General features: G+C 36.7%; 4 protein-coding genes across 9 annotated transcripts in view; 3 read left to right on the forward strand and 1 right to left on the reverse strand.

Moving 5' to 3' along the window:
* The window catches only part of LOC143736071 (uncharacterized), a 795,401-nt gene that overhangs the window by 260,487 nt on the left and 509,681 nt on the right, over positions 1 to 25,233 (forward strand). The gene's annotated exons all lie outside the window — the stretch shown is intronic.
* On the forward strand, positions 848 to 10,930 carry crlf1b (cytokine receptor-like factor 1b). Of its 3 annotated transcripts, none has more exons than XM_077226499.1 (8): positions 848 to 1,154; positions 2,374 to 2,652; positions 2,743 to 2,872; positions 2,973 to 3,139; positions 3,920 to 4,077; positions 6,190 to 6,358; positions 7,908 to 8,089; positions 8,652 to 10,930. In XM_077226499.1, exons 1-8 carry the CDS (start codon positions 1,028 to 1,030, stop codon positions 8,673 to 8,675), a joined length of 1,236 nt encoding a protein of 411 aa, XP_077082614.1. In that variant the 5' UTR covers positions 848 to 1,027; the 3' UTR covers positions 8,676 to 10,930. The 3 variants fall into 3 exon arrangements, with proteins under 3 accessions (XP_077082614.1, XP_077082613.1, XP_077082612.1); XM_077226498.1 differs by having other exon boundaries at positions 884 to 1,154; positions 7,905 to 8,089; XM_077226497.1 differs by lacking the exon at positions 8,652 to 10,930 and having other exon boundaries at positions 905 to 1,154; positions 7,908 to 8,218.
* On the reverse strand, positions 5,686 to 16,328 carry rex1bd (required for excision 1-B domain containing). 2 transcript variants are annotated; one of them, XR_013203348.1, is made up of 6 exons: positions 16,199 to 16,328; positions 13,661 to 13,743; positions 13,235 to 13,439; positions 12,643 to 12,731; positions 10,985 to 11,134; positions 5,686 to 5,724 (listed from the first exon to the last, which is right to left on the reverse strand). XR_013203348.1 is itself a non-coding variant. In XM_077226501.1 (5 exons), the coding sequence occupies exons 1-5, from the start codon at positions 16,199 to 16,201 to the stop codon at positions 11,062 to 11,064; spliced, it is 453 nt and encodes a 150-aa protein (XP_077082616.1). In that variant the 5' UTR covers positions 16,202 to 16,328; the 3' UTR covers positions 10,612 to 11,061. The 2 variants fall into 2 exon arrangements, 1 of the variants encoding a protein (XP_077082616.1); XM_077226501.1 differs by lacking the exon at positions 5,686 to 5,724 and having other exon boundaries at positions 10,612 to 11,134.
* Positions 17,298 to 25,233, forward strand: part of cpamd8 (C3 and PZP like alpha-2-macroglobulin domain containing 8) — a 35,621-nt gene continuing 27,685 nt past the window's right edge. For 2 of the 3 annotated variants that reach the window (XM_077226504.1, XM_077226505.1), the window contains exons 1-11: positions 17,298 to 17,825; positions 20,990 to 21,141; positions 21,522 to 21,544; positions 21,618 to 21,783; positions 22,326 to 22,399; positions 23,420 to 23,474; positions 23,626 to 23,739; positions 23,935 to 24,019; positions 24,103 to 24,211; positions 24,667 to 24,894; positions 25,001 to 25,171. In XM_077226504.1, the coding sequence (XP_077082619.1) occupies positions 17,737 to 17,825; positions 20,990 to 21,141; positions 21,522 to 21,544; positions 21,618 to 21,783; positions 22,326 to 22,399; positions 23,420 to 23,474; positions 23,626 to 23,739; positions 23,935 to 24,019; positions 24,103 to 24,211; positions 24,667 to 24,894; positions 25,001 to 25,171 (1,266 nt within the window). In that variant the 5' untranslated portion in view covers positions 17,298 to 17,736. Of the gene's footprint in view, positions 17,826 to 20,989; positions 21,142 to 21,521; positions 21,545 to 21,617; positions 21,784 to 22,325; positions 22,400 to 22,773; positions 22,792 to 23,419; positions 23,475 to 23,625; positions 23,740 to 23,934; positions 24,020 to 24,102; positions 24,212 to 24,666; positions 24,895 to 25,000; positions 25,172 to 25,233 lie in introns of all 3 variants that reach the window. The other variant, XM_077226503.1, reaches the window with a different exon arrangement.

A 25,233-nucleotide genomic window follows, 5' to 3' on the forward strand; every position in this document is an offset into this window, starting at 1 on the left:
AAACAAATGTTTCATTTCTACCCCATGAAATAATAAATTGCCATGAGAAAAGAAACTAAAATAATAATAAAAACATGGAACTATATGTGGATTTAACTGCTTAAAATTCTATTTTAGATTTTTATTATTATTAACACACCTATATTAATTCATATATATAAAAATTTAATTATAATTGCCTGATAAAAAAATGTTGTGTTATTTGACTTGAGCTATGCAATATTCACTATAGTTGAAAAAGTTATTGCCTCGAATTTATCAACTTTAAGTCATTTCAACTTAAATTACATTAAACTGACTTAAAAAAATGAATTTATAAAAAAGTAGAAAATTGCTTCACTTATTAAAACATATGTTGTCGTAACTTATTGACCATCTACATATTTTTTTACAGTGTTTGTTGTTTCCCATCAGTTACAACTATGACCAGGAATAAACACATACTTACCCTAACTTATGCAGAAAATATGCAGCTCTAAAGTCTATACATATTAAAAAATAAAAATAGATTTATGGTTATGATAAATTAATGAAAAATCTCTAAATTATAGCCTATTTGTTAATTTCCTAACTATTCAGCAATTACACAATTCATATTGAAGCAGCATGGGATTTGCACTGTAAAAAAACAGCCCATAATAAACTATGCATTGCAGATAAAAAATGATGGCCTTGTGTTTGTGCAAATAGTGAATACGTGAGGAATAGCCGACACTTTTGGAAAGGGTTTATTTAATTATTTTCTGTGGTGGCCAGTTTAGCATTCAAAAGAGTAAAGAAAACACTGGCTGCAGATGCCCTACTAATAATGACTTGTGTTTGTGTGGTAATACATGGGAGGAGCTTCAGAAGAATCAACTTTTCAGCTTTTGAGGCGTTCACTATATTGATTCTTCTCTAAAATTGAGAGTGAATGTGAATCTGAGCGTCCTCTCCGCATAATGGTGCTTTTCAGAACCAGCAATGATTTTCACGAAGCTTTCTGGTGATTAAGGCTTTTATTTTTCTGATGTTTATGTGAAGGAGAATGGATTATTGGTACGCGCGCTCCCATCAGCATGACAAGAATCGAGTTGAGAGCGCGCGCGACAGACTGACAATTTCAGTCATTATGTTGTTTTTTGTTGTGCTTCTTCCATATGCACTCACAGCACGTAAGTACAATTTCAGATGTATTTAAAGTTTATTTAGAATTAAAGCCATTTGAGAAGAAGTCTACAAACTTCATTTAAATGTTATTTTTGGAGGCGTTTATGATGTTTTCATTTTCATCTCTACTTAAGAATGTCGAATTAGGGGTCATACTCTCCTTAGTTTTGGCTAAAATACTATAGTTAAGGAAGAATTATTACTTTTAACAATCGCAATTATCCACTTTCATCAAAGAAATACTTAAATGTTCTTAAAGCTTTTCATGTTTGAAGGCGACCCTATAATCTTTTAACTTGCATTTGGAAGAAACGGTAGTTACCAAATTCGTGCAAAGAGACGCTATATTAAGATAACAAATATATATATATATATATATATATATATATATATATATATATATATATAATATTGTTGGTTTAACTTAAAAAAATAAGTTACCTTCTTGCCTTAAAATTTTTAGTTAATTGAATTAAAAAAATGTTAATATAAAGGAGATTGGTTAAATAAATAGATTCTCAAAATATTGTTATCTGAACCACATTAATTATCTAAGTTGATTTGACAAAAGATAAAAAGTTGTGATAACAAATCATGAAAATAATTTTTTACAGTTCAAGACAGCTCGTCCTTGAGTGCAATATTGCTTTTATAAAACAGATGCCTCATTTGTTTTTTAAAACAATCCTTGTCCTTTAGCATACTTCAGCTAAAAGACATAATGATGCTATACAACAAAAAACAATCATCTGCTACATTCTGTGTTTTGACCAAACAAAAGCGTATAGTTGTTCAATCACCAGTTTCTTTGGTCAGTATTTCCAAATAATGCTCAAGGAGAAAAAAGGTGTCCAATAAGTATAGTTTTAGATTGACAATTCAGTCTTGTTTCCTAACTCTTCAATGTTCCTTAGACTCCAGTGGCACGTTAAAGAGCTTGTCCACCTCCCACCAGGAGCAGAAATGATCCACATCAACACTTGTTCTCCCTGAAGGCCAGAAGTTCTGTAGTAGCTTTTCAAACCCAGCCATTGTTCCCTCTGAACATTTATCTTTAACATGAATAAATATGCGCTCTGTGGACACACAAGACGAATATTTACAAGATGGAAAACCACTTAAGATTCTGAAAAATGACCTTGTGCAACCTTTCCAACTGCCGGTCATAAATCCAGTTGTAAAAATTGCTGGAATCATGAAGTCTCCTCTTCTTCTGACCCCCAGACTTGGCTGTCATATCCCCCCAGGATCCAGTGCTTCACATCGGCTCGAGCTTGACTGCAGTGTGCACTGTTAGTGCCGAGCTGGAAATAACAGCTAGGTCCTTGTACTGGACGCTGAATGGGAGACGCTTGGCCAGAAATACTTACAGAGTCCTGAGCCCAACCGAATCAAGCGTCACATTTCATCAACTAAATGGCTCCTTGCAGCAGTCAGGAGACAACCTGGTTTGCCACCGAAGCAATGGAGAAGTGTTGGCCGGATCGTGTATTTATGTTGGCTGTGAGTGTGTGAACAAGTTTTGGTGTTTTTTGGTATGTGTTTTTGAATTTTCATGCCGTCCTCTTCTTTTCGTTTTAATTTGATGTACAGCACCCCCTGAGAAACCCGTCAACCTGACATGCTGGTCACGAAACACCAAAGATCTCAGCTGCAGATGGAGTCCAGGGAGTCAAGGAGAAATGTTCATCAATACCAAATACGTCCTCAAGTACAAACTAAAGTGAGATTCTGACACCAAAAAATGTCATAATTTTCCTCCTTTTTTGTTGTTGCAAGAATCCCTTTCAGCACGCAACTTTTCCATTTTAACGTCTATCCAGATGGTACGGTAAAGAGAAAGACTGCGAGGACGACACGGGACAGCCGTATATGTGCTACGTTCCACGCGACCTTGCCATTTTTACACCATATGAAGTCTGGGTGGATGCGTCCAATCAGCTTGGCTCTGCCACTTCTGATGTGGTCACCTTAGACATTTTAGATGTAGGTAAGTAGGACTAAAATATGCTTGTTTGATGGAAAAATAGATGTTGGGATCAAGGTCACTTGGGATTACGTTTCCCAACTCACACATAGATGCACAGAACCATATGAACGTCTCGCATATGGTGCGCACACTTGTCTGAGAGAATAGATTTTTACAGACTGTAAAAGCACTTTCCAACAGCTGAAACATTTTCAAAAGGCATCTTGTGAAAATAGAAGTTTGAAGGTCAATGAGCAGCTGAAAGTCTGTTGGCAATTGGTTAAAATGTATTATTTGACATATTATTTGACAAATTACTTTTTTTGACATACCAATGAATTAATCGAATTAATCACAATTAAATTACTTCCATCAATCAGCACTTTTTGCAGAGAAAAGCAAAGATATTGCATTACTACTCCATCTTCAAGCCCTCATTTCCTCATCTTCTGAAACAATAAGCTCTGAAATTCTCCATGATTGGCTTTGCCCTAAAGGCGAGCTTGATTAAAAAACGTATCAGTGGAGCACGTCCAATCGTAAACATCAATGGAAATGGGAATTACATTTGCAGCGGCAAAATATCATCTAGCTAATGAGCAGCGATCAAGGTTTATTGGGAGATTCAATTACAAGCAGCTACATATCAGCTTATTGATATTTCCCGTCCAAGAGTTAAAAACTAGCTGCTTGTAATAGTTGAATGAATAGTTTGATGGTTATCATCTTTTGTTGGGTTTAATCAACAGTTCTGAAGCAAAATTTTCACAGTGTTAGATAATGGGAAACATTTCTGTTCAGTAACTACAGATCCGCCTCCTGATGTCCTTGTGAGCCGTGTTGGAGAGCTGGAAGATCAGTTAAGTGTATGTTGGGGCAGTCCTCCTGCCCTGAAAGACTACCTGTTTCAGGCCAAGTATCAGATACGATACCGTGTGGAGGAGAGCGATGAATGGAAGGTATGGCTGGAAGGGTTTTGTCCAACGGTCTCCAATCCTGCTCCTGGAGTGCCAACGTCCTGCTGAGTTTAGCTCCAACATGCCCCAACACACCTGCCTGGAAGTTTCTGGTAATCCAAGGTGTGTTTAATTAGGGTTGAAGCTAAACTCTGCACTATTGAAAATAATGGTTTCAAGTATTCATAGCGATGCCATAGAACAGGGGTTCTCAACGCTGGCCCTCGAGGTCCTGCAGAGTTTTGCTCCAACACTATTCAAACAGACCTGAACAAGCAACTCAAGGTCTTCAGGATTACTAGAAGGTTATAGGCATTAGGCAAGTATTTGAATCCCGCTATTTGAAGCATCCCGCTCGGCGCCCTTTTGCCCTCTCCTCGACAACAGCTCGAAGGTCCGTTTTTGGACCGTCTTTGCTCCGACTAGAGATCCGTTAGGGCCCACGAGTCTGACTGTTCCCGGGTGTGAAGAACATTTTAATAATCTCAAGAAGCTTTTTGCACTATATAGAATCGTTTGTGCAAATGTTCAATAGATGTTAAAGGTTCTTCATGGAAGCATTGATGCCAATAAAGAACCTTTATTTTTAAGAGTGTGGAGCAGGATTGGACAGTCCTGGGTTAGTACAACAGAAAACTAAATTTTAAAGCAGTGTTGTCTAATCCTGCTCCCCCTTCCAGCATCTGAAATCATGTACTTCCCTTCTATATAGTAGGTGAAAAAATTATGTGATCAAAGAATATCTCCAAATTCACAGTACTCATAAAAGAGTAGGCAAAAAGTAAACTTCCGTCGGGATTCAGAAGAGTCCATATGATGGCAGTGAAGCAATTGACACTGGTAGGTCACATGACAGTGACAAGATGGCAAATCTAGTACATCCAGATTACATTCATACTACACACATTTAGAACATACTTTTTTACCACTTGCAAAGTACTTGTTCAAAATAAGTACCTACTCTCAAGAGTGTGCAATTTTGGATGCAGCCTTTGACTCCAGTCCTGATTAAACACACCTTAACCAGGTAATCAAGGTCTTAATGCTGCATTCATGCCATGTCGTAATTACTGTAAATAAATTGCTCTCGTGGTACTTTAATGTCGCACACCAATCGATCTGCAAAGCCAACAAGTTGAACACACCTTAAATCTGCAGTCAGCTCGTTTTTTTAGCCGTAGCTCTTAGAAAATTGTGAGTTTACACATCGTATTTACAAGTTCTACAAGCACTTACTACGGTGATTACGACATGGTGTGAACGCACCTTTAGGATCACTAGAAACTTCCAAGCAGGTGTGTTGGAGGTAAACTCTACAGGAAAGTGGCCCTCCAGGAGCAGAAAAGGACACCCCTGATTTTAAGATATAGTTCACCCCAAAATGAATATTCTGTTATTTAGGGTCCATTTACACAACACATTTTTCAACTGAAAACATCCAACTTTTATGCATTTTGACCGTTCATTTACACGACAACAAAAACTTTTGAAAACGAGTTTCAAGTTTCAAGACCCCTGGAATTACACCTCTGGTCGTCTGTAATCAAAAAACACAAAGGAAAAACGTTTTTAGTTTTCCGTTTTTAGTGCACCACTGTCATGTAAACCTACCCTAAATCAGCCTCATGTGATTCCAGAGGTTTCTTTGTTCTGTGAAACGAAACAAAACCAAAATTTATTTGAGGAATCTCCTGGCCACTTTTCCTAAGCCCTAAATGGCATACTGACTCATAAAGGTAGTCCATATGACTCATGCATTATATAGTCTTCAGAAGCAACAAGATAGCTTTGTTTGATTGAATGATTCCTTCACTAATCTGATTGATCTGGCTCTCAGGTTCAACTCACTGACTCAATGATCCAGCAGTTAACAGCTCACTGGAAAGTAAATTAGTAAATTACGACTGTAATTTCAATCTGTTCTTCACAGAAACCTTCAGAAGCTAGTCATATGGACCACTATTATGATAGCTTTGCACAAGATAGTTATACAGGTTTGGAACAATATAAAGGTGAAAAACTTATGACAGAATTTACATTTGTGGGTGAACAGCTTTACCCAAATTGTCCCCAATATAATGTCTAGTGTGCAAACTTAATTTTATTTCCCCTCAGGTGATAGATGATGCTGGGAACCAAACATCATGTCGGTTAGCGGGTCTCAGAGCCGGTACTGTGTATTTTGTCCAAGTACGCTGCAACCCAGTGGGCATCTATGGCTCGAAGAAGGCAGGTATCTGGAGCGACTGGAGCCACTCGACCGCTGCGTCAACACCTGGCATTGGTGAGTTACAGCAAAATTCATAGCAGCAATGCAACGTCCCTTTACTTCACATTAGGCTTCTGCATCATGCGCTAATTAGATTCAAACCATATGTAAACACTGAAAAAAACATCAAGCTACTTGATAGGGATCTCTCATAAGCAGATTCAAAAGACTTCAGTAAAATGTCAAAGCGCTTTAGGGGACAATTGATAAATTCTTTGAGGTTGTCTCAGATTGATAAATTAAAAAAGTCTTAGAGCATGTTCAGATTAAAGGGGCGGTCGACCTGAAACTTAGTGGAAACAGATTCGGTTCATAAGAAATGATGTTACATGTCTTGCATTAAAGAGAGGATGTCATTAACCTCTGTTTTATGCCAAGCAATATGAGTTATGGCAAGTCTGAGCTCCTCTCCCTGCATTCAGTTTAATGCTCATTAGCAGAGAGATGGTAAATAGCCTATTATTTATGGGAATGTGCACATCGCTCAGGGCGACACTGTAAAATTAACAGCATTTAAGCAACTGTCGTCAGCTGGGATTGAATTTAACAAATGTTTTACAAATGGTTCACATATCAAATATGTACACCTTAATGCAATAAAATACCAAATAATGGGTGCTACATAGAGCTGGGTGATATACTGAATATTCACAATATGTTCGGGAGGAATTTCAATGTCGTGGATATCACCTTTAAGTGTCTTATAAAAAGAGTTTGTCATTAGACTAGTTTCACAATCTTTCCTATCCTTTTATAAAAGCATTATAGACCAAACAGTTATTTTTTAAAGAGTTGGTAAGTCTGAATCATTTTCATGAATCAGTTCAAACTGTCTAATTCATGAATCATTAATAATTAATCAATTATTTTAATTAATTAAAACAAAGCTGGAATAAAAATAGATGCAAAATAAAAGTTAGAAATTATATAAATATACCAAAAATACTAATAAATATTATGATATAAATAATTGTATATAAATAATTTTTAAAAAAAGGAATCACTGATTTTTTTCATGTTTAATGTATTACATATAATATGTTGAAATAAAAATGTATGTAGGTAAACATTGATTTTTTTTTACTATGCAATGCTATAATGGTGCAATAAAAATGTTAAAAACAGGAGAAAAAAGGAAATATGTCAAGATTAGGGATTCACCAATATAAAAATTCGGACTTTTACTGATAAGCTGATAATCACTTTGGTAATTTATTGGCCATAAAAATAATGTTAAAATTCTATTCAATTTTGTCTAAAATAAAAATAAACACTAAAAACTAAAATGAATCATTTTAAATTCTACAATTGTATTTAGGAATCACAACATTATAATGAACAGTATGAAATATTCTTTTTTATAACTGATATATCATGCATCCCAAAATGAATACTGTCAAAATGCTGAAAAATAGTGAACATTTTTATAATTGCCCAGTCCAATACATATGAGTTTGAATTTGCAGTTGAACCTTTACAGTTCTGATTTTTTGTAACTGCTTACTAAAAACTCAATATTTTTAATATCACTTTAATGTCATTTTCATTTCCATTTGCCCAGCAGAAAGGTCACATAGTGGCTCGTGCGATTTGAAGCCCAGCGAGCACAACTCAACGCTACGAAAGGAGCTCAAGCAGTTTTTCGGCTGGATGCGCAAACACTCTTACGGCTGTACGGACGTCAGCATCAAACTCTACGACCAATGGCGCGTCTGGCTGCAGAAAGCCCAGAAAACACACGACCAGGTCAGTAAGAACAAAACGTACCTTGTTTTGCGACGTATATCAAGACGGCAAATCATCACTCTCGGCACACATGAAATACAGCCACATTTAGTGGTTTTATGTGACCCACACAAAAGAGAACCAAAATAACTGTTTACGCTTTTGATCAATAGACTCGCATTTGATTGCGTTTGCTAATGGCGGAGTATCATATAATCTTCAGACGGTTACCACAACAGACGGGAACAGCCAGTCAAAGTAATCAGCCGGAATGCTAATAAATTCCTTTTAGGTTAGACTGTGCAGCAAAGCTTCAGCTGCGATCCAACCGAAGACGTAAAGTCTTGTGTGGCGTACTAGAATGCTATCCGACATCCGCTGCACGCTCTCTGAACCGATTCAGTGGTTACTGTTGCTCTGGCACTGACGACTGTTGGGAAACTTAGGCCGCTTCATTAGTCACACTGTCCTTTGAAGAACACGATGTAACTGCCACAAGAATGGCTGGTACCAATTACGCCTCTCTGTCCCCATATATCAACTCATCACATTCACTTGTAAATGCCATTGTCTTGCCTTTCAGGTACTACAAAGCGGTAAATCATAGTGAAACTCTAAAGAAGGCTTGGGAGAGTTTGCGGGGGCCTGCGACGACAAGGTTTTTATCACTCTCCAGTGCTTGGGACGTTTCATCTGGATGAGCCAAGACTCTCTGCAAGGAGACTGTAGTTGGGTGACATGATATACTGCTTGCCTCCTCCTATAGTCCCCGTCAAATACGTCAAAGGAAGTGCTTTTGCCTCAGACATGTTATTTATAAGGGCATTAAAGCATAAAGAAAGACTCAAAATGACGAAAGAGAGCATAAAATGTTGATAATGGGAGACTCTCATTCTCATCTCACTATTGACCTTTTATCCAAAAAAGGACCTGTACGACTAGACTGTAAAAAGTGAACAGTTGACTTAACTAAAAGAAAAGTGAGGAAACCCGTTACCTTAAAAATTAAGTAAATAAACTTCATGCATAATTGAACAAATTAAGTTATGTGGACTTGTCAAGTAACTTATAACTTAATTTTAACACATAACACATTAAGTAACACCTAACTTAATTTTTTCAATTACACATGAAGTTCAGTTGAAGTTAAGTTGAAATTCACTTTTTTTAAGTTAAGTCAACTGATCACAGTTTACAGTGAGGCTGACACTCAAAGACAAAAACTGACAGATCAGACAATTTTATATACAAAGTTTATCGTGTTTGCTAAGAGTGAGAATTTGTAAGCAAAAAAAAATCATTTAAACATTTCTCTCTTAAAGGGAAAGTTTACTAAAAAAGTGGTTGCACTTTTGTTAACATTAGTTAATGCTTTAACATGAACTAACATTGAGTATTATATTCTTACAGAATTTATGAACCTTTGTTAGTTAATAAATTCATGTTCTGTGCATTAACTAATATTAACAGATACAACTTTTGATCTTAATGTATTAGTAAATGTTGAGATTAACATTAAGATTAATAAATGATGTCGAATTGCTGTTAACTATTGTTCATTGTTAGTTCATGATAACTAACGTAGTTAGCTAAAAGGGGCTTTCGCACCAGGTATTACTAGTTATAGGCACTTGCCACCAGGGCATTCCCTCGAGAACTAAATGTTAGGGTCATTTTCCTGGTTGCATTCGCACCGTCAACAGAAACTCTGCAGTGACGCAAGCCGGCCGTCATTTAAACGTAGCATTCAACAACGGGAGGAGATGGAGGATGTCGTGATCGATTGAGAAATGCCTGGACTTCGGTGTCAGTCAATCAATCGCTGTTTTCCATGTTCGTGGAGTTAGTTCATAAGTATATGCAAATTGTGTGTTTACACACTTGCCTGTTTTGTATGGCAGGCATTCGGCCAATCAGCATACGCTTTCTTGTGCTGGGTTAGATCCTACTCTGAAGTAGGAGCTAATTTAGTCTCGTTCCTATCACTAAAATCATTCCTAGTTCCTGTGGTGCGAACACACCAAAAAGTGGGTACTTTCACCAATAGTTATAGGAACTATATATAACAAATGAAACCTTATTGTAAAGTGTTACCAAACAAAAAGTGAATGAGGACTGGTTCTGCCAAGCTTGAAGATTAAAAAGGCCCTATGAAAGTATCATATATCTGACGTGTGCTTTATAATCCAAGGCTTCTGGAGTCGCATGATAGTTTTGTGAGACAAACAGATCAAATGGAAGTCGTTATTCAATGAAAAACATTCTATCCACCTTAAATCTAGTTCATGAGATAATTAGCGATCTGAATGAATCGTTCTTCGCTGGTTCAGTTTATGAAAGTTATCTGAATGATTCAGTTCAAATGACTAAAATAACTGTTCCTCACACAAAACTATCATAAGTCTTCAGAAGACTTGGAATATCATCACATGGACCACTTTATGGTGCTTTTTTGTCCTTTTTTGAAACTTGAATACCTTCACATAAGGAATAAAGGCATACAGGTTTGACATGAGGGTGAGTGAATAATGACAAACTTTTAATTTCATTTCAGCGTACTGTCCCTTTAATTGGTAAACATTACAAGTTTAGATCATTCAAGTGTAAATTGTAATGCAGTTTCCTGTAAATACTGTATCATTATGTAAAAATTTGTTTTGTCTGTATAAATGTCTTAAAAATATTTAAGGAATGTTCATATATTTTGTACCACACAATTACTATGCATATGATCATGAACAATGTTTTACGCTCTTAATGAACTTTGTGTTGATTTAACAAACAGAATGTCAAGCTATTTCGAACATAAAAAAATAAAATAAAAGATGCCGAACTCTATTTAATAAATATATGATTCGCAAAGCCTGCAGTTGCAATGCAGTCTATTTTGAAAGCACCCAAGACAGCGATTGATACCTGAGATGACTCTTCATTAGAAGGGAAAGTTCATAGAGGATCTGAATCCATCTCTGTCTCCTGAGACTGACTACATCTCACTCCGGCTCCTCCGAGTCATACTTGAAGTCTTGCAGAATTTCACTCAAAGCGGCCGTATTCTTTATTGTACTGACAGAGATGGAGCGAAACAGAGAGAGTATTTTTATTTGGATGTTTACAACAATAATAGGTTTTTATCATTAACTTGATATACAAAGTACATCAAAACCAGGATGAAACATTATAGTATGATACAGTGGTGACATTTTATTTATTTCATTAATTGTATTAAATTTCAGTAATCAATCTTATTACCTTTTAATTAATTAGTTAGCTTTTTGTCACTGATATTCAATATATAACAACAGATATATAGAAAGATATGGATATTATAATATTATTTTAAATTATGTTATATATAAAAGTATTATAACTATTATATTTAGTGCTGTCAAATTGATTAATTGCGATTAATTACATGTAACATAAGTTTGTAAATATATAATATGTATGTGTGTGTATGTGTATGTATATATATATATATATAAATAAATATATATATACACAAACAAACTTTAGATGTTAGATGCGATTAATCAGTTTGACAGCACTATTTATATTATATACATAAAAATAATTAATTTAAATACAAATAAATTACAAATTTTTTTTTTTAAATGCAAGAGAAAATACAGTTGCATTTCCAGCAGTGTCGGGTAAGTAATTATTAATTACCAGCTACTAATTACATCTTCAACAGTGTAATTAGATTACTGTACTAATTACACTCTCTAAAATGTATCGCATTATTTATTACTTTATAAGTCCCATATCAACCTTGACCAGTTATACAAGGATACTGCTCTTAATTCTTTCTAAATAAATAATATATAAAATTGCAAAATATTTGTATATATATATATATATATATAACTGACCAAAATATTTAAAGGGATATGATTACATTAAAACATACATTTTAAAATTTGTTTTATATGGAATTGAAAGTATTTCATGCAGTTAAATCAGAAATAACTGTAATTAAGTTACAAAAAAACTAAGAGTAATCACTTTATTTTTCCATGTTAAAAGTAATTAAAGGGACAATGTGTAGTTTTTTATGTATTTTATTATCTAAAATCAATATTGTTATTCATAAATACGTCCTCAATGATGTACAAATACCTCTGCCAATTATCTGACTTATCCTCGTAAACGAAGAATTTATTATCTTTATATACATTTGACGGGTAGGTCCACGGAGGCGTCCGTGTCGTTCCGCCATCTTGAAAAACTATAATAGCAGAGAGGGTCAAAAAGTACTAGGCCAGCGCGATTCCACAACGCGTTTTCGTTCGTTTCGAAGAAATGCTATTAGTAGACATTCTGTCATAGCTTTTTGGTACATAACAGCTACCGTAGATGCAACACGCATTTGAAAAAAAGAGACACTGGAGAGCACAATTCGTTTTAATACAAAATACAATTTCATCGCTAGATGGGAGAAATTCCTACACAATGTCCCTTTAAATTACAGTAATTAATTACATAGTAATGCACTACACCCAACACTGGTTGCCAGTCATTTTTTTTCAATTGATTTGACATTAACAGGTGTGTAGGAAACGTTGACTTACTCCTGTTTGATCTCATGGACTTTCTCCTGGAAATCCTCATCTTCTGGGTGATCTTGGGCATTCTGCTTGGCCAACTGAAACTTGGCTGTCTGAAAAGACATTCATATAAATAAACATTAGGAATAGTAACCACTTACAGAACAGATACATTTGGTTCAATACTATTTGAATTTTATGCAATAAATTTAGAGGAGCAGAATCCTTTCAGTACATGCTAATTGGCTGACGCAGAAGTAGTGCAGGACTAAAATGTTTTATCCTTAGTAAATATGCTTGACAGTGGACATCTTAGAATGGCTTCTTATGCATAAAAGATCAATACACTGACTGAAATACTGTATCCCATGATGCAATGCACTCAACTTTCAATTTCCAAAGTGATGAATCGATTTCCAGCTATATTGTTTAACGTCTATGCTCATTCATTATTTTATCAGTCTGCCAAAAGTTACACAAATCTGGAATTAAAAGCAAATTAGAATGATTTATTTATTGTTGAGATGACAAATGGATATCAAGCAGAGCACGTTGTTTATATGTAGTATTAGCCAAACATTTTTAAAAACAATACAGTCTTGTGCAAAGTGCCCACCAGCTCTAGCTTTTCTTTCTCTTTAATCTGCAGTTTCTCAATGTGCTCTGAAAGGTCTGGCCGGTCGAAGTCTTGGTGCAGTTGCTCTTTAATCTTCAGAACTTCTTTGGAAATGCCACAGAATGCTTTGGTTATCTCATGTACCAGCTGTTTGTAGTGCTCGAAGTCATAGTGGGGCCCCGTCCTTAAATACGCCTCATGACCCCTGAGAACAATAAATGCATTACCTCAAAATACCCCTGATAGACAGACAGACAGACAGACTGATAGACAGACAGACAGATATATATATATAGATAGATATATAGATAGACAGATATATAGATAGATATATAGATAGACAGATAGATAGATAGATGGATAGATAGATAGATAGATAGATAGATAGATAGATAGATAGATAGATAGATAGATAGACTGACTGACTCCTCAAATAGTTTGTATGCCTCCACACGCTCAGCTTGAAGAACATAAAATCTTCTGACCAAATTTTTGAAATCTGTAGGTGCCTTTAAAAAAATGAAAGATGCATAACAAAGTTAGAACAGACACAACTCACAAACATCAAAAAGACTTTAAGAAGAATATGAATCTCTTATGTATATATATATATGGGCCATTCTACAGAATTGGTTCAGAGTTTTCACATCTTGAAAAAAAAATATTTTTCCACAAATTTTGTATTTATGAAAATTGTACTATAAGGTACACATTTTTAGTAATCGTGCAGTTAATTCTCATATTGTATTCATTTATATTTTCAGGAAGTTTTGGAATATTTTTCCCCTCCCCAAATCTGCCACTACCGCAACAATAATAAATAATGTAATAAGAAGGCTCATATTGACACTATAATAATATCTTAGTTGATAATTCTATAGACTTTCTTTTGATAAAACATCCCATGTTTCGGTAATGACAGTAATGTTTGGTCGCGACCACATCACATTACAGAATTATAAGTCACATGCTAAAACACTAATGATTTGCATAATAAAAAAGACTAAAATACTAATGATTTGCATAACTGTACTTTCATTTTTTTTATCGTTTCTAAAAAGCGATCATGTGTTCCCTTTTGTCACTACCAAAACAATTGTCACATCCGAAACTTTGAAGTAATTTTTGCAATATAAATATATATATATATATATATATTAAAAAACAATGGAAATATTCCAAAAATTATTTCAATATCATTTTCATAAGTTGAAATTTAAGGGTTAGGATTCAGGACAGCCACCTCCCAAATGAAAGTACCCAATAAATTATGATTTTATTATATATATTAAGCTCACCGATATTTTAAATATTATTGTGGGATTCAATAGATAATAGAGATCGCTAAGACATGTGACCAACTGGGCGGCAACGTCATCAGAACGCAAAGAATTATGGGCATGTTTGGCCCGTTTACATGGGCTGGCATAGCAGGCTAGTGTTCTGGCATGAAAAAATAAATAAAAATAGCGTGAAAAACAGAATATAATCCTACAAAATGCAGCGGGCTAAAGAAAACATTGTCGGACCATACCAGAAAACTGTCGTCCATTCAAAAGTATGCTAAAGTTTTAAGCACCACACTCCTCGCTCTCTCTCATCTATCTGCATGCAATCGCAATTCATGTCAAGATTGCAATGCTGGAGTGTGTGCGTGTGTGTTTGTGCGCCCGCGAGAGAGAGAGGCGCGGGCGCGATCGAACTGTGTGTGTGTGTGTGTGTGTGTGTGTGTGTGAGAGAGAGAGGCGCGATCGAACAGTGGAAGCATACTCCCTCATTTTGTTCATAGAGGTTATCATTCAACTGCAAAGTGTTTACTTATATTTGTGTAACTTACACTCGCAATAAAACACAACATTGCGCTTTTGTCACACTCTAAACTCTTGTCAAGCTGTAACATACAACTGTCACCCAACCAAACACAGTTTTAAAAGCAACATCCAACCCCATTTCAAAACAGTCTGTGGGTTACATCTTTTGGACATTAATCATATCGCATTGGTTTTCATTTCTTTTCTTCAGAGCAGTTACATATTCTACATTGATTAAAAAAAAATCAGATGTGTTTTTAATGGTAGTATAATTTTATACGAAAATCAATTATTTACCATTCAGATGAGAATAAAGTTAGGGTTCATTAAAATTAAGGAAAACAAATATATTGATCCGTTCTTAAAGGATAATTCAGGTATTTAGCACTTTGAGTCTATTTTCTAGTTTGTTTTGGATGAACTAAGTTTGAGAGGTGGGTATAGAATTTTGACGATGGGTCCTGTCACGACTTTTTGAATCTTTTAGAATCGCCTCTGACCGCTTCAGAGTGAGTGTCTACGAGCATACACAAACATGTCCTTAAAACAACCCGTAATGTTCGTTTTCAAAACTGTGCAAGAAGGACTATTGCAGTTTATAACACAGCAGGTAGACGGCATCTAGAACACTGCGTTCTTCCCTCCATGCAATCAAGTCTGGCGCCTTCTGTTTGTGCCGCGGATTCCCAAAATGCTTTGCGTTCACCACTGGTAATACGTCACGATGACGTCACATTAGCAATCTTAGTTAACATCTAAGATTGAATACTTCAATGCTTTTTAAATGTGTTAATTTGGGTGTGGGACAGGGACAGCAGTTTGAACCAATTCTGTAGAATGGCCCATGTGTGTGTGTGTGTCTGTGTGTATACCATATTACCATGGTAAATTTTCAAAACATGGTAATATCATTTGAATGTATTTATATATGCTGTAGTATTATTTTGTTAATATAATATAGTTCTGTAATAGACTATAATATAAGACTATATATGTTATAGTATAGACTATAATATAAGACTATATAAATAAAAGACTATAATATGTTCTGTATAGACTAGCGTTAGCAATTTCACGACTGTGTATATATTTCTGGTCATTTCGTATTCCTGAATCTGATTATATGATACAGGCAGAATATTCAATAACTTACCATGATGCTGAAACTGTGCTGTGAGTGTTTTCGTTGCTTGGCTGATGTATCTATCTAATCTACTCTCTCGCGCAACATGTGTATCGTCTCGTCTAGTCACGCTTTGGCATCACTTCCTGTTTAGGTTCGCGGACGACAACGTCATCATGTGACGTAAACGCGATGTTTGCGTACTGGGCCACAAATCTGAAAAAATATTATTTTGATATGTGGTTTATTTTGACTTGTTATATGTACACTCCTATTTATTTTTCTTTCTTTTCTACATTATTTTGTTGTAAACCATTTTGACTTTTAGCACAATGTACTAATTCTGTCATAATTTACTCACCCTTAAGTTGTTCCAAACCTGTATGAATTTCATGGTTATGTGGAACATAAAAGAACATATTTTGAAGAATGTTTGTAACCAAACAGTTGACGGTACCCATTGACTTGATATTTTTCCCTATACTATGGAAGTCGATGGTTGCCGTCACTGTTTGGTTACCCATATTCTTCAAAATATCGTCTTTTATGTTCAAAAGAAGAAGGAAAGTCATACAGGTTTGAAACAACTTGAGGGTCAGTAAGGGATAACAGATTTTTAAATTTTTGGGTGAACTATCCCGTTAAATGTTTGTATTCAAATAACAACAAAATAATAATATTAAAAAATATATTTCATTTTATATTTTTTATGCACAATAGCCTATGCTAAATCCATTTAATAGATGTTTATGTTCTAAAATAGGAAATTGAATGCCGTTTTTAATCGATTCATATAAAAAATACATAAAACGGTAATTTACATCAACACAAATGCTCATTTTAAATGTCTATTGCTAAAGCGCCACTAGGGGCCCCCAATGTCCTATATTTTCCCACCATTATTATGCTTCCATATAAAAACGAATTCACGTCAGGTTAAAGCTTTACATTTTAACTACTGACTTTTTTATGTAAATGAATAGATATTTAAGATATTTAATTTAAAATGCATTAAATAAATTAAACTTTACACGACTAAAACATTCGGATGTTTTCAGTCTCATTCAATCGGACCTGTAAAGCTTCCATTCCGCGTTGAGGGACAGTGCAGTCTTGTCTCTACTAGCTCAGAGGGGCTCTGTTTGTTAGACTTGTTCTGACACACCACTGAATGAGACAAAAGCCTGGAGAGTTCAAAGGGGCAAAAGCAGCCTGCCCTGTTACATTAGGCTGTGGAGCTCAGCTCAATGGATCTGATGTGCACTAAATACCGTGCTACACTAGGGGTGGGGTGGAATGAGATAAGTTTTAATGCTGAAAGTATGAGCAATCGGAACTAAGGTGGATAAATAAGGCGCGCCAAGAGGGATTGTCTTTACGCGTGGAGAGGAGTTCAAAAATCAGTTGCACGGACACAACACTGGGAATTGGGATAAAAACGCAGCACGCGCTACACCGGAGGCCGGTGCTTTCCCCTCGTGGATACTTAAGTTTGCACTCGAAATAGTAAATATATATTTGTGGAATATACGTATTGTGGACTCATTACAAAACAAACGAGGGACAAAATGAGAGTGTTACATGTGCACCACAATTCCTGGACTCTTTGGACTGTGTTCATATATGTTATGAGTGGAGTTCATTCACAAGAAAGACAGTAAGTATGTTTGTAGCCCTATTTGATGGATGATATAAACCGCTTTTTTTACAAGCATGCATGTTTTGATAAGACTTCAGTCAGGTGATATAACTCACCAGTATGAATCGGATTGTCGCGCGCATGTGGAAATATTTGTGGATCAACAACAAATAAACTCAGCAGCACAGCTGTTTATGTGTGTGGACGTTACTAACAAATTACATGTAATCCGTTACAAAAATGTTCATGTTCACCTTAGTTGTTACCAAAATACCATAGTCACTGCATTTACTAGTATAACACACCGTGGTAAACTAATGGGATCCTCTTCAAGGAAGCTTTCTTGTACTTACCTAGATACTAGAGTTTTTGGTAACTTTATTTGGTAACACTTTATTTTAGTGTTCTTGTTACATATGTTACATGTACTTACCGTAGTAATAACAGTAAATTATGCATAATTGCATGCAACTAAACCTCAACCAAACCCTAATCCTACCATAACCCTATAGTAAGGACATGTTGTTGGTTAATATTACTCAGTACATAAATATATAATTACACTGTAACACTTGACAGCTTAAAATAAAGTGTAACAGTTTTGTTGTAACAGTAACTGCTGTTTTGATAGAAACTAAGGTTGCCATGGGACATTTTTGTCAACTCCCAAGTGTTTCTCTTTCAAAACAGGTCATAGTTATGTTTCATACATTGCAGGCATTTAAAGTTGAAAATGTCATTTTCTTCATTCCCATTATTAGTATAATTAAGAAGTAGTTCACTCCATTATCAGATTCAATGCTGCTATGTTGTACTGATCTTTACATTAGACCCAATTTATTCTACTCAAATTCTTCTGAGGAACAACCTTAAGACCAAACTTCAGTTCACTTTCCCAAGGCTATATTAGAAGATGTTGGTCTGTATACCTATAAATATTCTTCAATGGTTGAGCAAAGCATATTTATCTTGTCAGTAAACGTTTTCATTGTATGGTTCTTGGGTCTACTTGGTTATTTGGATAACACTGTTGATAATTGTGATTTTTGCCAAGTTGGTTGTTTATTTTTATTAGTCCTGGAATCAGATTTCTGTAACAATCCCCATAACTATACAAGTCCCAAGCATAATTCTATCCCTAAACTTAAGTCAAATGATTGGTTGACAGGAATGTTGTTGGGTTAATTGACCCAGAAACTACAGAAGTCCACAAACTTCATCCTTCATTCCAGGGTTGGGCAGAGCTCAGTGCCAGTGTCTGTACCTGTTACATGTGGTTGTGCCAAGTATTTCGAACACCAGAGAAAGAGGTCAATAACCAGCTTGACCTCTTTGACAAAGAGCTACATTCTCTCGAGTCAGCCTGTGGCTGTTCTTTCCCTCAACAAGAGAGTGCTATCATGTAAACACTGACTAGGTCTATGCCCAACGCACACATGAGACCATTGTAAGATAGGAAGGTGAGGATCAAATGCAGTCAATTCCGCATAGATGCCTTGGAAGGGATTTTCTCATGCCTTGAGACTTAAATTGCCTCTGGCCTCGCTGAACGGTAATGCCAATCACCTGATATCTCACACTCAGGCAGGCTATTAAACTCAAGGACACTGAGTTACCCGGGTTTATTTGGGCATGTACTGGGTCAGAGTCACCTTCCAAATGTTTCTCATCATTTAAGGTCACTTGAACCAAATTTGCAGTAGTCTAGACAACTTGGATTCCGAAGAGATGGAAAACACCTGAGAATTAGGTTAATGTCGCTTAATTTTGTAATAATGCCCCCTAACCTTTGTCATGGTGTGTGTTTAAGAGAGCCCTATTAGTTTTTATTACATTGACCCCTAAAATTGGATTTGTGAAGCCCTGTGACATTTTTTTCTTAGAGAAAAGGACTACACACATCAAACCAGAAATCACCAACAAATAGTCTAATCATTGCAGATATTGAAACTAATATTTGTCAGGTTGAACTAAAACCAAAAGAAGTACTCCAGGACTGTGAGTGGTGCACTCACATAGCTTTCAAAGGCAATGTTTCTATTTAATATATTCTTCTTTAAATAGTATTTTCTTGCTCAGAATATATGCGGCAAAACAAGTGTGTCTGAAATTGCCCCCCATACCCTCATTCACTATTATTAGGCTACTAATATAGTCCACTTAAAGGGTAAGTTCACCCAAAAATGAAAATGATCCCATAATTTACTCACCTGCAAGCCATCCTAGGTGTATATGGCATTCTTCTTTCAGCCAAACACAATCAGAGTTATATTAAAAAATAAAGGCCTTCTGAAGCGAACCGATGTGTTGTTGTAAGAAAAATATCCATATTTATAACTTTATAAACTATAATCACTGGCTTCCGGTAAAGGCGGAAGAGTGAACTCTAAACTAACCCTTTACAGAAGTTGAAAATGAGTTGGTGAATTCAGAAACAAAGTGCTCCAAAATATCTTTCACTTTTGCGTTGTGTGTGCTTTCTGTGTAATAGTAATAAACGCAGTGCTTATCTGGTAAGCTCCAATAGTTACGATTAATGAAACTAGAAACTTAGGGGAAAAAAACACGGAAGTGACCCTAACCGCAAGAGTCCATTCTCTGGCCCCTGAGTTTACTGTACATTGTTTGTACATATTGTTATTGCAGTGCAGTGGGATTAAATGAGTGCCCTATAAGGGGTGAGACACAACCCAGGTCATGGTCCTGCGAGTTCTGTTTGGAGCCCCTTGGCGTCCCTAGTCCCTTTGTAAATTGTAATTTAAGCCACAAGGCCAGTTTGGCAAATAAAGAAACATTTGGTAGACTAAATTGGGTAGTCATGGCCCTAATGATCAGTCCTGGCGACGAATATTCACCATACGGCCTAATTTAAAAAAACGTACTATTGTTCTGAAATTTGTTATTTCGAGATCGGTCATAAGGTTCCGCCATTCTCATAACATCTAACTTGGGCAACAAAGAATCACAAAACACTTGCCAGTTTACGTTCGAACATGATATTTGTTTTATGTTTTCCCAAGTGGTAAGGTTCGGGATGCTTGTTTGTTTGATTTGTGTGCCCTATGATTGAGATTCAGATGTACGCTCTAGACTAAACAAAGTGTTAGCGTAATTGCTACCTGGAGTCTTGTGATGTAAACACACACAGCCGTTGCTCTGTACTCCCGTCCTTTGATTCACAGGGGTTACCTGATTGCCGCGCCATCTGTGTTCCGTGCCGGTGTGGAAGAGGCCGTGAGCGTGACCATCTTCAATGCAGTAGAAGACACACGAGTGCAACTGCAGCTCAGCGTCAAGGGCGAGATCGTGGCACATAGCCATGGCACTGTACGAGGTGAGAGTAACATAGGGGAATTTACTCGCTCAATTTAGCAATTAAAAGTAATGTCTGTAGTGCCAAGAGCTTGGGTCTTATATGTCATTTAAATTTGAACAACTAAAGTATAGTTTTCACCATGAAAAATCAAACAAACTTACCAAGAGCTTCTTTTGCAATATCTTGATGCGCCAAAGGTGAATTCCCTTGGTTAAACATCAATACTTATGCCTCATTTTCATTTGTGAGAAATTATATATGGCACATACTCTACATGAATTAACAAAATTCATAGTTTTTAATGAAGGTTTTGTTCAATAAAGCCCCTTATATATCACAATAAATGATTGTGGGTGCATGTGCAGGTTTCACTTACATTTTTTTTTTTCTCATTTCAGATAAAGCCACCATCAAATTAAAGGTGAGCAAATCACATCAGCCAATTCTCCTGAGCTAAGTATGACATTTATGCCTTATAACCACAATGTTCCCAGGTACCATCAGATCTCAGAGGCCAGGCACATCTGAAGGTTTGGGGGAACCGTCAGCTCAATGAGGGTGGCTACATCTTTCACAACCACACCACTGTGACGGTGGACAGCAAAGGCTCAACTGTTTTCATACAGACTGACAAACCTGTTTATAAGCCCCTGCAGAAAGGTCTCTACACTACCCTAACAAATATGGGTTACTTATTACACTAACTGTGTTTGTAATGCTAAATTTCTCTATGCAGTTGATGCTGGCCATGTTCAGATTACTGTCGTACTACATACTATACACTGTATACTTCCTAATACTTTTAAAAATAATATGTGCATATATTATGCTGTGGTAAACATTCCAAACACTGCTTTCACATGGCACCTGCACAATTTCAAATTGTGCCAAAACACTTTATGTTTCAAAAACTTGTTTGAAATTTCTTCCAATGCATTCATGACACTAGAAATGAAAGGGCTGAGAGCATTACATTGTGGGATACAGTATTTTACGAAGTATGGTTTGCTGTATACAGCAGAATTTGAGTGGTTTGTATTTTGTACATACTGAAAATGTGCATATTTTACATCCTGCGTGCTGCAAAAATAGCATAGACATTAGCATGCTATTCCGAGCTTGGCCAGTGTCACAAATAGCTTTTAGAAAGAAGCAAGTTGAATTTGAATTAATTTCTGTTTGTTTCTTTCTCTCCCCTCTAGTTCTTATAAATGTGTATGCTGTTACGCCAAACCTAAGGCCAACCAGTGAAAAGGTTTGTACTAAATTATGCTTTGTAGTAAGAGGAGCATTGTCCTTTTTAGCACTAGCAACATTTATTTAGTGTCTAAAGGCTTATCCTGCAAGTATTTACAGAAAGGGGCAAAAGGTAGCTTAGCTGTATGCCCCTCATACACAAACAAACATCCAAATTACAGAAACACATTCACCAGAGCCAACTTGAAATCAAGCTTTTTTCCAAAAGCGGCTCCAGCTGTAATGTGTGGACAGCATCTTTTTTGAAAATTGCTAAAGGTTGGCCGCTGGTAAAACTTCTCTCAGATGCAGGATTGATTGAAATCTTGATGGGGCTAATGTAGCTGTAGTAATACATATGTGTTGTATGTGTCGTCCTCATCCCTCTAATCACTTCCTTGTTTTGTTTTACAGATTGACGCCTACATAGTGGTGAGTGGAGGCCACGGGGTGGATACTGCTGTGTTTCTTTCCCAGCAGGGTCCATATTGCACAGCTATAGAGCTTGACAACTGGTCGCCGGTGTTGGGTTCGACCCTGGAGCAGACGCTTGTGGGCGACTAGGGAGATAAAAGGGAGCGAGTCTTCCTGGGGCATTTCCCCCCCGCTGCTCTGTGCTTACCTTCCATCTTTTTCCCACATGCTGCTTGGTCTTTGAAGCGTCTCTGGGGCAAACACTGTTGCTTAGTTCCAGAAAATTCTTCTGAAAGCTGTGCAAATGGCCAAAGGGGGAGCAGAAAAAATGTTTGCTATGTATACGATGCTTCATGTTTATGTTAGTTTGGCACCGTCGGCCTCTGGCACTCGCTGAAGGAAGTGTCAGTCGGGGTGTGTGTAGTTTTGTCTTGATTGACGGGTTCGTGGAGTGTTGGCCCTTTGAGTCAGGGCAAGGTCAGTTTGTTTAAAAGCATCATTGGATTTAAAACGTGTTTTCTTAAGCTTGTTTCTTTGCTGCCTTTTTACGAGTGTAAAGTGGCCTCCAGATTTAAGCCAAGCAAATAAGTAAGAAAAAGACTATTTTAACCACATAGTGTTGAAGATTACCACTCTGTTTATCCAGGACCCCAGAGGATCCCGCATAGTCCATTGGAAAGATCTGAAATCTGTTTGTTGTGGTAAGAACTCTTACTGTCTTGTTCCTATGGCTGTAATCAGGCTGTTGTATTTTGTTATCATGTTGTAGTCATTGCATCACACTGCTTATAAGCTTTGGTCGCTATGATATATTTATAGTGCTAATATTTTAATGTCACTATTTTCTCTTAGGAATTGTCAATATGAGCTTTCCACTATCAGACCAACCAGTCTTCGGGGAATGGTTAGTTTTCGTGGAGATGCAAGGCCACACGTACAACAAGTCATTTGAGGTGCAAAAGTATGGTAAGAAGTGTTGATCCTTTTACAAGAACAGATTCAGATAATTGTAACACAACATATTAAATAGTCTCTAAAAGATGGAAAATCAATCAATGAATGAATTCAAAAAATTATATTATTTGACTAAATTTGCAGTTTCAGTCAGAGTAAAATGGATAGAAATTAATGAATATAATTGATTTTGGTCTTCTTGAACAGTCATGCCCAAGTTTGAGCTTATCATTGAGCCCCCTCCCTACATTCGAGACCTTAATTCATGTGAACAGGTCACAGTCAAGGCAAGGTAAGAGGAAGAATCTGCCTGTCATCTTAATCAAGTAATTTTGCAATGGCTTCCAATATCTCAATAACCCTGCCATCTCCCAGGTACACCTTTGGAAAGGCAGTGTCAGGCAAATTAACAGTTAATATGACAGTCAATGGAGTAGGCTACTACAGACATGAAGTTGGCCACTCGGTGGTGAAATCAATGGAGGTGAGCGCATAATAAAGTATTTCCCTGATGAAAAGACCAGCATACTTAACTTGCTTAAACAGTAAAACTTCTTTGGTTGACCACCTTCAACAGCAAAGTTTTGCAAGCATAGCTGCACTGGTCTACCAGAGCCTTGTCCTAAATGCAAGTTGAGGTCTTATAGACTGTTGAGCAGTTGTCCACTATGAAGTCCAAACCAGTGCAAGCTCTGCAAAAGGGCACTTTTGCTTGAATATGTTATCCGTCAAGGCGTACTCCATAGCAACTCCTTGAGATAGCTTCAACTCTTGTGGACTTCAATGACAAGACTGTAAGTCGAGATCAAAAACGTCAGTTGAGACAGGGGCTCGGTAAACCAGTACCTAACCAGCATTAATCAACTTGTTCAAGCTAGTCTTTTAAACAGAGTCCAAAAGAAGCAACTCTCTGTAACCAGTTTCTATTCTTTTACATAGATCAAAGGCTCAGCCACTTTCAGCCTCTGTGTAAAGGACATGATGCCCTTAGAAGTTACAGACCATTTCCGAGGCGCAGTGAACATGTGGGTGACAGTGAGCAGTGTGGACGGTGGGCGGCAGACCATATTTGACGATTCTACGCCAGTCCACAAGCAACTCATTGACATCAAGTACTCCAAAGATACTCGCAAGCAGTTCAAACCTGGTCTGCCCTACAAGGGGATGGTGAGAGGAGGATCAGTCTTCTGTTCGAAAGCAGATAATGTTTCCTTTTATCCTTTTTACTAATCAATCCTAATTTGGAATGATCGTTTTTCACCACTGACCCCAGATTGAGGTGACCTATCCAGACGGAAGTCCAGCGGAAGGAGTGCAAGTGCGGGTTAAGGCCGAACTCACCCTGAAGGACAACGTCTACACCAGCGAACTGGTCTCACGCAATGGCAAAGCCACTTTCGAGATCCCCTCCATCCCCACGGCTGCCCAGTACGTCTGGCTGGAGGTCAGTGGGAGGGATGTGGAGATGTAGCAGAAACTTCTTCTGAGGGTGGTTTGACCTGGTGC

Source organism: Siphateles boraxobius, unplaced genomic scaffold (assembly GCF_051911475.1).
Source record: "Siphateles boraxobius isolate OS27281-9 unplaced genomic scaffold, OSU_SipBor_1 13, whole genome shotgun sequence".
Classification (NCBI taxonomy): domain Eukaryota; kingdom Metazoa; phylum Chordata; class Actinopteri; order Cypriniformes; family Leuciscidae; genus Siphateles; species Siphateles boraxobius.

What these genes read in the sequence shown, in the direction of transcription:
- crlf1b (XM_077226497.1), top strand. Translation starts at nt 1,028, where the DNA reads ATGGATTATTGGTACGCGCGCTCCCATCAGCATGACAAGAATCGAGTT. An exon ending in ATCGTGTATTTATGTTGGCT is followed by an intron (nt 2,653 to 2,742) that starts GTGAGTGTGTGA and finishes TTTGATGTACAG; the next exon opens with CACCCCCTGAGAAACCCGTC. An exon ending in GTCCTCAAGTACAAACTAAA is followed by an intron (nt 2,873 to 2,972) that starts GTGAGATTCTGA and finishes ACGTCTATCCAG; the next exon opens with ATGGTACGGTAAAGAGAAAG.
- rex1bd (XM_077226501.1), bottom strand. An exon ending in GCATACAAACTATTTGAGGA is followed by an intron (nt 13,440 to 13,660) that starts GTCAGTCAGTCT and finishes TATTGTTCTCAG; the next exon opens with GGGTCATGAGGCGTATTTAA. An exon ending in AGAAAGAAAAGCTAGAGCTG is followed by an intron (nt 12,732 to 13,234) that starts GTGGGCACTTTG and finishes ATGTCTTTTCAG; the next exon opens with ACAGCCAAGTTTCAGTTGGC.